Below are 13,453 nucleotides of genomic sequence, written 5' to 3'. Positions count from 1 at the left end.
TCTCGGATGTAATCATTATCAGGGGGATCTGGAACTGGATGGGATGGGCGTAATCGCTTTTCAGGCTGGCTGGTCACTTTAGACGACCTGCGGGATTGTAGACTTGTATGTACTTATAATAGCGTTCGGTTTATTGTTATTGTCACGATGCTTTCCATTTGTTTACACGAAAAGGACCATGAATCCATGGTAAGGCCGGTCAGGCCATGATCAAGTCTGGTTCGCGTGTGGACAAGCCAAGTCACGGGGGTTAACTGTCACTGGCCCGCAAGGTCGTCCCGTGACGACGCCAAACCGAATTGGGGGAGAGCCCCTATTTACCTGCCCAAAAGATCGGGTGTTTTGTTGGCGTTTTTTTGGCTTTGTTGTTGATCTTCGAATTTATTAGGCTTGGGAATTGCTTACCTACTCCGTACTGGTATTACTATTATTGCCCGCACAACGTTCCCCCTTCACCGCTCTCCTTCTACCCAACTCTCCACTAAGGCCAAACTAACTTCCCTCCCATTCCTCGTTTTCTCCTCCCTCCTCCCTCCCCCCTTCTCCTCCTTTAGTCGACTGTCTTTCCCCAGTCTCCTCCCAACAACTTCCCGTTCATCCACTTCCTCCGGCCTCGCCGTCTCTTACTCCCCTTCGACCCTTTTCAATACCTTTAACCCCTTCAATATCCCCGGCACAATGCGTGAGATCGTATGTTTTCCCTCCCCGTCCCTCTTCCGTCAGGAGACGCGTCGTTGGTTGGCATCTCTTCTGATCGGGACCCCACCGGTTCTTCAACCAACTCAATCTTGTGCTAACTGCATGTCTTCGTCGCTTCATAGGTTCACCTCCAAACCGGCCAGTGTGTAAGTGCCAATATGTTCTTCGAATGATTGCCCCCCCGGGTTCTTGATTGGTGTTCGGTGGACTAAACAACAAATGATGGTGGTTAGGGTAACCAAATTGGTGCTGCTTTCTGGTACGTATTCACTGCCACTGGATTGGGGATGGATAACATCATCTCTCAAGCTATCTCGGCTTGAGTTCAGATGTTATTTATCGGGTATATAGCTATCGGGTTAAGAACACGTCTAACAACTCAACAGGCAGACCATCTCTGGCGAGCACGGCCTTGACGGCTCCGGTGTGTAAGTGCAACTTTTTCACACCTCTCAATTGGTCGACAATGTGGAAAGGATTGGGTTTCCTGACACGCAGGATAGTTACAATGGCACCTCCGACCTCCAGCTGGAGCGCATGAACGTCTACTTCAACGAGGTTAGATCACACCGTCCCTGAGTTTTTTCACGACAATATCATCAATGTCCTGACCACTTCAGCAGGCTAGCGGTAACAAGTATGTCCCCCGTGCCGTCCTCGTCGATCTCGAGCCCGGTACCATGGACGCTGTCCGTGCCGGTCCCTTCGGCCAGCTCTTCCGTCCCGACAACTTCGTCTTCGGCCAGTCCGGTGCTGGTAACAACTGGGCCAAGGGTCACTACACTGAGGGTGCCGAGTTGGTCGACCAGGTTGTCGATGTTGTCCGCCGTGAGGCCGAGGCTTGCGACTGCCTCCAGGGTTTCCAGATCACCCACTCCCTCGGTGGTGGTACCGGTGCCGGTATGGGTACCCTCCTGATCTCCAAGATCCGTGAGGAATTCCCCGACCGTATGATGGCCACCTTCTCCGTTGTCCCCTCCCCCAAGGTCTCCGACACCGTTGTTGAGCCTTACAACGCCACTCTCTCCGTTCACCAGCTCGTTGAGCACTCCGACGAGACCTTCTGTATCGACAACGAGGTACGTTTTTGTGCCTAGCACATATCGAAACAAGAGTGGTGCTCGAGAACTAACGAATTGACCAATCCAGGCTCTCTACGACATCTGCATGCGCACCCTCAAGCTCTCTAACCCCTCCTACGGTGACCTGAACCACCTGGTCTCTGCCGTCATGTCCGGTGTGACCACTTGCCTCCGTTTCCCTGGTCAGCTCAACTCCGACCTCCGCAAGCTGGCTGTCAACATGGTTCCCTTCCCTCGTCTCCACTTCTTCATGGTCGGCTTCGCTCCTCTGACCAGCCGCGGCGCCTACTCCTTCCGTGCCGTCACCGTTCCCGAGTTGACCCAGCAGATGTTCGACCCCAAGAACATGATGGCTGCCTCTGACTTCCGCAACGGCCGCTACCTCACCTGCTCCGCCATCTTGTGAGTTTTTTTTTTTTTTTTTTTTTTTTTTTTTTTTTTTTTTTTTTTACTGCATTGATTGCATTACGCCAGCTAACAAGTATCTAGCCGTGGACGTGTCTCCATGAAGGAGGTTGAGGACCAGATGCGCAACATCCAGAGCAAGAACCAGACCTACTTCGTCGAGTGGATCCCCAACAACATCCAGACCGCCCTGTGCTCCATTCCTCCCCGTGGTCTCAAGATGTCCTCTACCTTCATCGGTAACTCCACCTCCATCCAGGAGCTCTTCAAGCGTGTCGGTGATCAGTTCACTGCTATGTTCCGTCGCAAGGCTTTCTTGCACTGGTACACTGGTGAGGGTATGGACGAGATGGAGTTCACTGAGGCTGAGAGCAACATGAACGACCTGGTCTCCGAGTACCAGCAGTACCAGGACGCCTCGATCTCCGAGGGTGAGGAGGAATAGTAAGTTCACCCAAGAATTTATAATGTTTCTGTTTCGGTTCTAACCAATGCTACAGCGTCGAGGAGGAGCCCCTTGAGGCTGAGGAGTAAATGTCTCAAGTCGACAGTTACGCGAATTGAGATCTGCTCTGTAATACCCCGATAAGCCTACATTCTCTTCGACCAAGGCCTTCCGGGGTCTTGGTCAGTGAATTCTTCTGTTTGAGCGCTCTTAATTTCCCTTCCTGTTTTTAATTACTTAGGCTCAAAGCCTGGACTTATTAAACCCAATCGCACATAGTTTTAAAAGCAGTTTGGTACAATCTTCCTAGTCTTGATGAACGTAGATGTTCGGCATGTAATAAATTAGGCCATCCATAAATACTCTACCATACCAGATCGGTATACATACTTTGTACATGGATCCTCATTCCATTCATGTGATAATGTACGCTGTCTGTCCATTGTTCATCGATAAAGAAAAGTGGTCAACCCCGCATTCCTTCTTCCACTGCTGACTCTATACTTCACGCACTCTAAGATTATAATTGAAATTGAGAATGTGCTAGGACCAGTAAAGCCCTCGTTGGTTTTTTATGTGCTATGGATGAGTAGTGTGTACATCTGTGGACAAAGCAAGCTGGGTGGTTCTGGGGATTTGCTGTATTGTGTGGTATGTTTTTTTTTTGTTCTATTGTGTGTGTGTGTATGCAGTAGCTTAGGGACGGACGATCGTAAACGAAGAATCGCGCCGAGAGGGATGAGGCGGGAAATAAGTGGCAAGTTAGGAATAATATATTATGCTAGTACTAGTAGTATTGCGATGTCTTTGCTCTTTTCAAAGGTCATCATTGTACATTGTAGGTACTAAGAAAGTATATGATGAATTTTGGGTTATATGTGAGAAACATATGTTGATAGAAAGGACGGAAGGACAAATGAAAGGTGAATAATATGTACATCTGAAGGGTATTTCAAAGAATGACATAATGACCAGAAACGAAATAGGTATCAAGGGTTAAAAATTAAATCCAAATAAAAGTGTAGAAGTTCTTGTGTTCGTTCATGACTCGAAGTTAGGAGGGATTGAAGATGTATAACTCCTACTGTACTTCAGGCCTTGGTCTCCACAGTCTCCTCGTTGCCGTTGGGAGGAGTCATGGTGCGTTTGGAAGACACGTCGCCGTTCTCGGGGCTGGTGCCGCCAATGACATCGCGGGTGATTTCGACGTAGTCGTACTAAAGCTATTGTTAGAATAGGAGGTCGATTGTTTCCATGCGATGGGGAAGCACTTACGGCAAATTCACCAATCTCGGCATCGTCCACACCAAGGATTTCTTCCTCTTCAGGGATGCGCAGGTGCAGACCGGGGATCAGGTTGATGATGAAGAGGATGATGCAGCTTCCGAAGAACGAGTAGGCCATACCGGAGATGGAGTCCGCCAATTGGTAGCCGAGCTGGATGTAGTTGTGGTTGATCCAGCCTCCGTCAATGACCGTGGAACCATCGAGGTGGGCGATGTAGTCACTATTACCCGAGGGCAAGCGTTAGTTGAGTGCTCAACGGTATAAGATTGCTTGTTAAGAATCAGAGGGCCTTACGCAGCAAATAGACCGGTCAAGAGGTTGCCAACGAGACCTCCAATGGCGTGCACAGCAAAGATATCCAGCGCATCATCCACACGAAGCACGTACTTGAGCTTGGTGGCGTAGTTGCAAGCGGCAGCACCGACAACGCCAAAGATAAAGGCAGCCCAAGGTGTCACGAAGCCAGAGCCCGGGGTAATGGCCACGAGACCTGCAATGACACCGGAGCAGAAACCGACAGTGGACCACTTCCTCTCCAGTCTGTAGTCCATGATGCACCAGGTGACACCACCCACGGAGGCAGCCAAGTTCGTGACCACGGCTGCCATAACAGCACGCAAGTTGGCGCTCAAGGCAGAGCCGGCGTTGAATCCGAACCAACCAACCCAGAGGAAGACAGTACCAATGACGACGTGCGTGACGTTGTGGGGACGGTAGTTGAGCTCGTGGGTGCCATGTCCGCGGCGCTTGCCGAGCATCAGGGAGTATGCCAGTGCAGCCGTGCCGGAAGCAATGTGGACGGGGGTACCACCTGCGAAGTCAAGTCCTCCCAGTTTGTATACCCAGCCGGACGAGTTCCATGTCCAACAGGCGATCGGATCGTAGATAATGGTGGACCAAACGAAGCTAAAGACCATGCAAGGCAGCATGCGACCACGTTCCGCGACTGCACCAACAGCAAGGGCAACCCTATCTCCGTTATCAGCCATCAGTCTTGGGAAGTTGCTTCCGTTGTTTGGGGACACTCACGTAATAGCAGCGAACATGCCCTGGAAGACAGCGAAGAGAAGATCCGGAACCTTGGTACTACCAACTGAAGGAGCTGCCAAAACACCCTTCATTCCAAAATTGTTCAGGTCACCAATGTACTTTCCAGCGGTGTGAGAAAAGGCCAATGAGTATCCCCAGAAGAACCATTGGAATGATACCACCCCGACAGACATTATTGAAAGCCATATTAGCGACAATGCTGATTTGCGTCGGGCGAGACCTGAGTAGAAAAAGCTGTTGTCGTCAGTTGGAGGGAGCCCAATGGCTAGATGAACAGGTGGTAATCATACCCAACACCAGGAATCATCAACAACACCAAAGCCGTAGAGGTGATAACCCAAGCAATATCTCCAGACTAGAGTCAGTTAGCGGGGGTGAGCCCAATCATAGCCTCCATCACATATCTAAGAAAGACATACGCTGTAGTAGATGTTAAGATCTTCTGTCAGGGAGTTACCACCGGTTCCATTGTCCGTGCCATTGTAGGCGACAGGGTATTCCGACATAGTGAATTACACAGGGGCTTTCTGATAAAGAAAGGCCCAGAACTGTGTATGAAAGTGTCTATGTGACTCCTAAGCCTTGGACACTAAGACCAGGAGCCCTGTAGAATATGCAGAGGGCGCGAGATGGGGTCGACGTGTAGACCCAAAGGCCTTTAATGGGTTAAGGCAGCGAGAGATGGGCAAACAAGTCGGGGGGATGGGGGGGCTCTAGACACTAGCGATCAAGAGGGAAAAAAAGGAATTATGGGAGGAAGGGAAATAGAAGACGACGGAGGAGTCTAATTCAAAAAGCAAATTAAAGCCACTGCAGGGGGAAGGAGAGGGGATGCAGGAGTGATAAATAGTACTGGAAATAGTCGGAGCAGGGCGATGATACCAGTCAGAATGAAACGCCATGGTCTCACTTGCATTGATTCATGGCCGGATCCACCCATTCGGGCACTAGGCGCAACCCTAAGCCATGGTTAGTCGCAATCAATACGACCGATAGATAGATATCAGCAAGCAGCAAGAAAGCCATGGCGGCGGATAAGAGCGTGGAGACTCCGGAGGGAGGATGAATGGATGGGATGGGCGGGCCAATGCGCGGCTTCCCGTTGGGATATTCCACTTGACCTGCAGCGGGATCCAGCCATCATCCTGTAATAATGTCTGCTAGCTGGGAGGAAATCAGACGAGAACGTGGACGGAAAAGCCAAGTTAGGTGTGCGTGTGTGTGGGTGACACTGGCTGGGTGCATGGCAGCCTAACCGCGCCATGCTGCATTGGTGACAGGCAAGAAGCTGAGAAATTCCCTCCATGTCATACCCTACTAACTACTACTACTACTACTACTACTACTTACTATGGATAGGGGTTGAAGATGGTAATGTGACCGACTTACTAACCTAGTATACCTACTGTAGTAGTACTACTACTACTGCTACTGCTACTAGTTTCTACTATGCAACTATCGATAGAGACCCTGAGATGGAAGATTTCAATGACAGATGGGGGCAAATAATGGATAGTAACAGCGTCATTGGACTCGATGCAAGGCGGATAAGACTCAAAAAGGAACAGGAAACTTCCGAAGGACTCTTTAGTTTTCGTTAATTTCTCGGACAGCTTCTCGCGACTGGTGGGAGATAGCATTCAATCGGCCAATCAGAAACAATGGCATTACCTGAGCTTACTACTCCGGACTCGCAGCTGAAATGGTTATCTATCAATTCACTACTTACTAACTTACTCCCCTATCTATCAGAGACAAGGCTGCGGATTGAGTTCGTGGCTTCACCCATCGTTCTCGAACTTCCATGGTTTGAGGAGTCAACCCCAGTTGACAAGGACCACGAGGTAGTCAGTGACTCCCCTTAGTTACTAGTTCGTATGAATCAATCCATGGTAAATTCATGGTCGCGTCGTGAATTCCTTCAGCCCAGCCGGTCTCGCTGTGCTTATCTTCAGACTTCGGCCGTCCAATCAGCAGTCAGCCGGGATGGCTTATCAGCCCTCCTGATTTCACTCTTCAAAACAAACCCGTGGGTTCCTGTTACTCCTGGCCATGACTGTCGGTTGCAATGTTGATATCCCATGAGTAGAGCTTTAATGAAGCCAAGACCTCCGTCTCATTATCCTTGTCGGACGGTGTCTGCGTTGTTCCTTCATAGCAGGAAGGTTACTCCGTACTCTTTGGAGATACCTACTATGTTACCAGCTGACTTCTGAGTAACTTCCTACGGCAATACTGTAAGATGGACGGTTGACAGAAATCTGCATATCTCCTCAATAATTCACAGTATATCTCGGAATGACCGTGAAAGAATAAATTTGTATGGGATGGCCAAGTCCAGATCAAGCGATCGTGTTTCCAGCACGGATCATAGGGCTGCTTGACTGGGACGAACCAACAACTCCACGGAGCCACATCAGCAATCGATATCCCTGGATCAACGGTAGCACCAAGTAACACTACAATAGTTAGTTAGTAGCCCGCTATATCTGTCAGCAGCTTGGAGCTATTTCCTCTGTACCTCTTCTTGGAAGTTTACGATATTGACCAAAAACCACTCAGTCCTTCCAGCTGCGTCTCCCGTAGGTAGAGATAAGCTCACCAGTCCCCATTGGCTAGGGCAATTCGGCATCCCGACTGGCTCGGACTAGCGGTCTTGGCACCTTTTGGGGGTTTCTTTCAGTCTTCGTCAATCATCAATGCAAGATCATCTGAGGATTTGATCAACATGAATTTGATAATCATATCGTTCAATCTATCTCCGTTGTTCTTGTCGAATTCAGAACGGAATGTTGAACAAGCACAAAGGAGTAGATAATAGGTGCTATGTGTGATTAATCTCTATCCCACTAGAATACCCCAGTAGTATTATCTTGTGGAAAACTGATACAGCTCATCGCCATATAGAATATCAATACCTCTCAAGGAGTTGGACCACAACACCACATCCTAACCTGGATATTTCCATACTGCTAGCATGATGTCACAATCAGAGTAACATTCTACTAGGCGGTCAGATCAACTGTTCCCATAGTTTACTGTCCACCAGTACCTGCTTAAGCTTCCCCGGAATTTCCAAAATGGATCTCCAAGAGACCCGCAGCCCCAATTCAGGACAATGGGTTCCACTGATCAACCATCAGACGCATGCCACTATTCACGCCTCAGGGCGATCTTCAAGATGTCAATTGATCGTCGTCCAACTTTTTATCCAAGAATCAGGCGGGAATTTCGAGAAGATGCATGAGGTCGACCAGAGCGGACATTTAAAGACGCCCGAAAAGGAGAACGCATACTAACCCGACAAGTCTCCGTCTGAACTATAAGGAGTAGAGTTTCAGATCACCTTCTGCGATTTCCCGACTTGGTCAATTTAAGAGGCATGCCGATGGTTGCATTTTGCTTCTTTTATGTCGCTTTTTGAGGGTTATATCATTTGGAGCGCTGAACGCGGCCTACAGCTTTACGAATACTCCTAGGCAACCACCCACTGACACATTTGGTAGTTCTGAAAACTCTTCACCGTTCATACTTAGAGAGGTAGATTGAGAGGCGAGTAGGATGGTAACAATCAAGGCCGTAAAATTATTTCTTTTGAACTTTGATAGGTGTGTATATGCCTCAGTCCTCTCAAATGCCTCTTCAAGCACCAGCCGTGTGATCTGTCATTTTCTTTCGCCTATGAGTACTTGTGAGAAGCAAGGGGCCAGTCGCCACAGTAGAAACCAATTCAGGGCTACCATATCCCGTTAACAAAAGCCGGTGTGAGAATGTCCACATGATTCATGATATCTGGAACACTGTCTGGTACTTTATAGAAAAGCATGTGCCTTCCGCCTGAGGCATCATTCATCTCGTGATTGTGGCATAATGGGCCCTACCGCCTCCCGATGCGGTATAGGTGTGGCAGGAATAATCCACCTCCGGCTGAAGCTCCGCCCTGTTAATCTGGAGCATACCACTCGAATTTCAACCTCAGATGCTTCGCGGTTTGCACTTTTGAATGGCAGAGTCATCTCGCTTGTAATATCTTTTCATTATATTTACCTTCGCACTTCAAAGTCCTTGAATGCACTGGTACGCCTGCGCGATATCAGCCCCCGGTCCGGAACCGATAAGTAGCACAGACGTGCACCGCCACACCCCCCTATCTATCCGCTTGAGGCTTCCCTTCCAACCCGCTTCCTAAACGTCGGACATGCAACATGGAGTCTCAGCAGGACCGCGGGTTTCCGATCATGGAGCATCCTGATTTGAATAACCATGATTCGGATGGCTCCGGGTCCTCCGATGAGCTTCTGCAGCAGCCATATGCTGTAAGAACCAGCTCCAGTTTCCCGGAGAATTTCGACAGCCAGGTCCAAACCCCGGCGACGACTATTTCCTCCTCCCCTCCGCCATCCATTCCATCTGCCCTGCCATCATGGGCAACTGGCACGCCCACACGCCCGCGCGGGGCCAGTATAGGTGCTTCTGCTGCTCTTGAGAAAGCCCCGCCTATGGATGGTCATCCGGTGACCGATCGTGAATTACGGCCGCAACGTCCGTCCGGCCCCGCTCGAACGCCCTCCAATACCTACGCGCCCCAACGACGCCCGCCTCAGTATATCAGCTTCCAGAATGACCGCCAACGGAGTTCCTCAACGAAACGAACTTCTAGACGCGACCCCAATGCACAGTATCGAGCTCAGGAGAAGGCGTACGTCCAGCGCATTCGCGCCGATCCTCAGGCCTGGTACAGCCATTTCGATGAGGCTCAAAACATGAGCATGACGGTGGGGGACTCCGATCTCGAAGAACCCTCACCATCCTCCGAGGTGCCTTTCGAAGACGATGCCTACGATCCGGACATTCAGCTCTTCCTGACCGACGACAATCAGCCAACGATCGAGGAACTCAAGAATCCACGGAACCAAGAGAGGCTGGAATGGCATTCTATGCTTTCATCGGTGTTAAAGGGAGACGTGGTGAAGCAAGAGAAGCAGCGGTTGCTCGGGTCTACGGAATCGAAACGATCGTCGGCTCAGAACAACGCAATATGGTTGGGTGTCAGAGCCAGGACCTGTGGGAGGAGTGTTGCATTGCAGAGGAAGCTCATTGAAGAAGCGAGGGCTGGCCTTGGCCCCGTCATCGAAGAAATCATCAAGTTCGAGATCAAAGGTGAAACAGAGATCGGAAAGTCACCCATCAAGCAGGTTGAGGATATTGTCGCACAAATAGAACGATGCGAAAGCCTTTACTCTACTCACAAGGAGTTGGAAACTGCCCACCCTAGAGTGGCTTCGGAGGAGTTTCACTCCAGTCGCGACGCTGTTTTAGCGTGGCACAACACGACTATCCTGATTAACACCGAGCTGGCTATCCTGCAGAAATGGGTTGGAAACGATGAGTTGGATTTCAACAAATCGAGAACGAAATCAATCAATAGCGACCTTTCCGACGAAACATCCTTCCTTGATCGCATCATGAAGGAGGATGGCCTCAAAACCCTCCAAGGGAAACATAACATGCTCCACGGCATCGGAGAAGTCATCCAAAAAGCAAAGAATACATTGATTGAGAATGCGGGTTCCTTCGCTAAACGCCACTTACCTCCCTATATCGAAGAACTCCTCACTTTGATCAATTTCCCCTCTCGTCTCATACAGGAGATTATCCGGGTTCGACTATCTTACGCTAAGAATATGAAAGACCCAGCTTCGCAGTCTGCCATCTTAGTCGATCAAATGATATCGCAGTTCCAGATTCTGATGAAGGTGGCGGTTGATATCAAACGGCATTATCTGGATATCGCCAGACCCGAGCCTGGCTGGGACCTGCCTCCTTGCATTGATGAAGGTTTTGACGCAGTCGTCTTGGATGCGATGAAGTATTACTTCCGGCTTCTGAACTGGAAGCTGACTGCAAATAAGAACACGTTTAAAGAAGCGGAAACTCTAGAGCAGGATTGGGAGTTTTCCAACGAGGTCGGCCGACAACTTGAGGGTGGAGATATCGAGGTCGCGGAGCAGTTCAGGTACGAACATTTTCCAAACTATATAGTAAATGAGTATGGCTAACCCGAGCTAGTGCACTGACTGCCAAGTCAATCCAACGCTTAATGCACCACTTTGAGCGGGAGTTGCAGCCTCGCCATGACGAGGATCCGGCCGACATGGACAAGCGTTATAAAAGCGTTTTGGACTCAACCCGGATCCGGCAACGGAAGCTTTACAGATTTTCCCGATTCTTGCGCCAGCTGTTCGAAAATGCAACCGAATACAATTTGCCGGCTGACATTGCGTACGACTTTTTGGAGTCGCTGCTTGTGTCGGATCATTTCATGATCAAATCAAACGTCTCTGTGGGTCAAAAAGGTGTCTATCTCTTTGCACACCCCGCATTGTGGGATCGCCCTGCAGATATCCAAGCTATCCTAGGCACGTCGTTTCGTGAGGATGACACCAGCAAGGATACACCGCATGCACCGTATATCCTCGTGGTTCGTCCGGAAAAACCTCTTGCTTGGGCTGGCAAGGAAATGCAGCTGGGCATCATGGAACAGCCCACGGACTTGCGATTGGGCAAATTGCGACTTGTGGTCGAAGGGACCCAGCAGCGACTGTCTAATGCCAGACATGAGCTGACACATCTCACTGGTATTCAGCTCGATATGGCCATCGAGCAGCGTGCTAATCTTGGTCGGGTCAATGTGGAGCTTAACAAGATCAAGAAGATCTCATTTAAGCTGTCAATGACCATCATGGATAGTGTTGCCCGTATACGGGAGCAACTAAAGGAGAAAGACGTGGAAAATCACGATCTAGTCCAAGCATGCTATGCGTTTGCTACCGAGTTCGGCAAGCGTTCTTCGAACGTTGATCCCAATAGACGCGCAATGAACAGCAATAGACTCGTCGAGTTGTCCCTCGATTGGGTTTCGTTCATCTGTGATGATTGCGATGCTGCTGACAGAAAGACCTTCAAGTGGGCCGTCGCTGCTTTGGAATTCGCAATGGCTATTACCTCCAGCAGACACCTCCTGTCTATGGATGATGCTCAGTATAGTCGTCTGAGGCAGAAGGTTGCCGGATGCATGTCCCTTCTTATATCTCACTTTGATATTATGGGTGCTCGATCGTCTCGTGCAGCTCAGGCAGAGAAGCAACGCTTGGAAGAGCGCGGCGGTTCGAGACGAATGGGCGCAGGGCGGGTCCTTACAGATGAAGAGGCAGCCAAGCTTGTTCGGGAGCAGCGCGTGGCTCATCTTACCGAAATCGAGGAAAGACGCGTTGACGAAGATGCTAAACGCCAAGCACTGGGAAGGGTTCTAGAGGGCTCAAACGAAGCAGACAGGTCTCTTACGGTGCTTTCATCCTCGGCTACAAACGTTACTTTGCGATGGCAACAGGGCCAATTCATTGGTGGAGGAACATTTGGGTCCGTCTACGCTGGAATTAACCTTGACAGTAACTACCTCATGGCTGTCAAGGAGATTCGTTTGCAAGACCCCCAACTTATCCCTAAAATCGCCCAGCAAATCCGCGATGAGATGGGTGTATTGGAAGTCTTGGATCATCCTAACATCGTCTCTTACCACGGTATCGAAGTCCACCGCGATAAGGTCTACATCTTCATGGAATACTGTTCTGGTGGGTCCCTTGCCAGCTTGCTTGAGCACGGACGTGTCGAGGACGAAACCGTCATTATGGTCTATGCTCTTCAGTTGCTGGAGGGATTGGCGTACCTGCACCAGGCTGGCATTATCCATCGCGATATCAAGCCTGAAAATATCCTGCTTGACCATAATGGTATCATCAAATACGTTGATTTCGGTGCTGCGAAGATCATCGCTCGTCAGGGCAGAACCGTTGTCCCTATGGATGCCTTCGCTGGCGCCGGTCACAAGGACGCTATAGTGCCCAAGGACGCCCAGCTGGCCCACAACAATTGGGGCAAGAACCAGAAAACGATGACCGGCACTCCGATGTACATGTCGCCCGAGGTAATCCGCGGCGATACCACTAAACTTATCCACCGCCAAGGAGCCGTCGACATCTGGTCATTAGGATGTGTGATCTTGGAAATGGCCACGGGTCGTCGCCCTTGGTCCACTCTGGATAACGAATGGGCCATCATGTACAACATTGCCCAGGGCAACCAGCCGCAATTGCCATCCCGAGACCAGCTCAGCGACCTAGGTATCGACTTCCTCCGACGGTGCTTCGAATGTGACCCCAATAAACGGTCCACTGCAGCGGAACTCCTCCAGCACGAATGGATCGTCTCCATCCGTCAGCAAGTCGTCCTCGAGCCAGCCACGCCTGGCAGCGACAATAGCGGCGGTAGCTCGCACTCCGGCAGTCGCCAGAACTCGGCGTATCTGTGATCGTTTTGATCTCCCTTCCAACGTATTGATCAACTTGATCTATATCTACATTCTTCGTCTTACCTTCCAAACAACCAACCAACCAATCCAACAGGATCTCCGCATATTGTCTTCTCA

General features: G+C 50.0%; 3 protein-coding genes across 3 annotated transcripts; 2 read left to right on the top strand and 1 right to left on the bottom strand.

Annotated features, from left to right (window-relative positions):
• Window positions 1-678: 678 nt before the first annotated feature.
• TUB2 (beta-tubulin) lies at window positions 679-2,720 on the top strand (the record flags this gene model as incomplete). The annotated part of the gene is made up of 9 exons (XM_041687244.1): window positions 679-690; window positions 822-845; window positions 933-958; window positions 1,086-1,127; window positions 1,203-1,257; window positions 1,323-1,778; window positions 1,849-2,183; window positions 2,271-2,630; window positions 2,687-2,720. 9 exons carry the CDS (start codon window positions 679-681, stop codon window positions 2,718-2,720), a joined length of 1,344 nt encoding a protein of 447 aa, XP_041541148.1.
• A 1,002-nt stretch (window positions 2,721-3,722) lies between these two features.
• AMT1 (ammonium permease MEP2) lies at window positions 3,723-5,474 on the bottom strand (the record flags this gene model as incomplete). The annotated part of the gene is made up of 6 exons (XM_041687243.1): window positions 3,723-3,848; window positions 3,907-4,138; window positions 4,213-4,887; window positions 4,948-5,202; window positions 5,259-5,323; window positions 5,388-5,474. 6 exons carry the CDS (start codon window positions 5,472-5,474, stop codon window positions 3,723-3,725), a joined length of 1,440 nt encoding a protein of 479 aa, XP_041541147.1.
• A 3,699-nt stretch (window positions 5,475-9,173) lies between these two features.
• On the top strand, window positions 9,174-13,336 carry sskB (putative MAP kinase kinase kinase SskB; the record flags this gene model as incomplete). The annotated part of the gene is made up of 2 exons (XM_041687242.1): window positions 9,174-10,984; window positions 11,038-13,336. 2 exons carry the CDS (start codon window positions 9,174-9,176, stop codon window positions 13,334-13,336), a joined length of 4,110 nt encoding a protein of 1,369 aa, XP_041541146.1.
• Window positions 13,337-13,453: the final 117 nt, after the last annotated feature.

The sequence above is a fragment of the Aspergillus luchuensis genome, chromosome 3, assembly GCF_016861625.1.
Source record: "Aspergillus luchuensis IFO 4308 DNA, chromosome 3, nearly complete sequence".
Classification (NCBI taxonomy): domain Eukaryota; kingdom Fungi; phylum Ascomycota; class Eurotiomycetes; order Eurotiales; family Aspergillaceae; genus Aspergillus; species Aspergillus luchuensis.
Note: the sequence above shows the minus strand (reverse complement) of the source record. Positions and strands in the feature narration are given on the sequence as shown.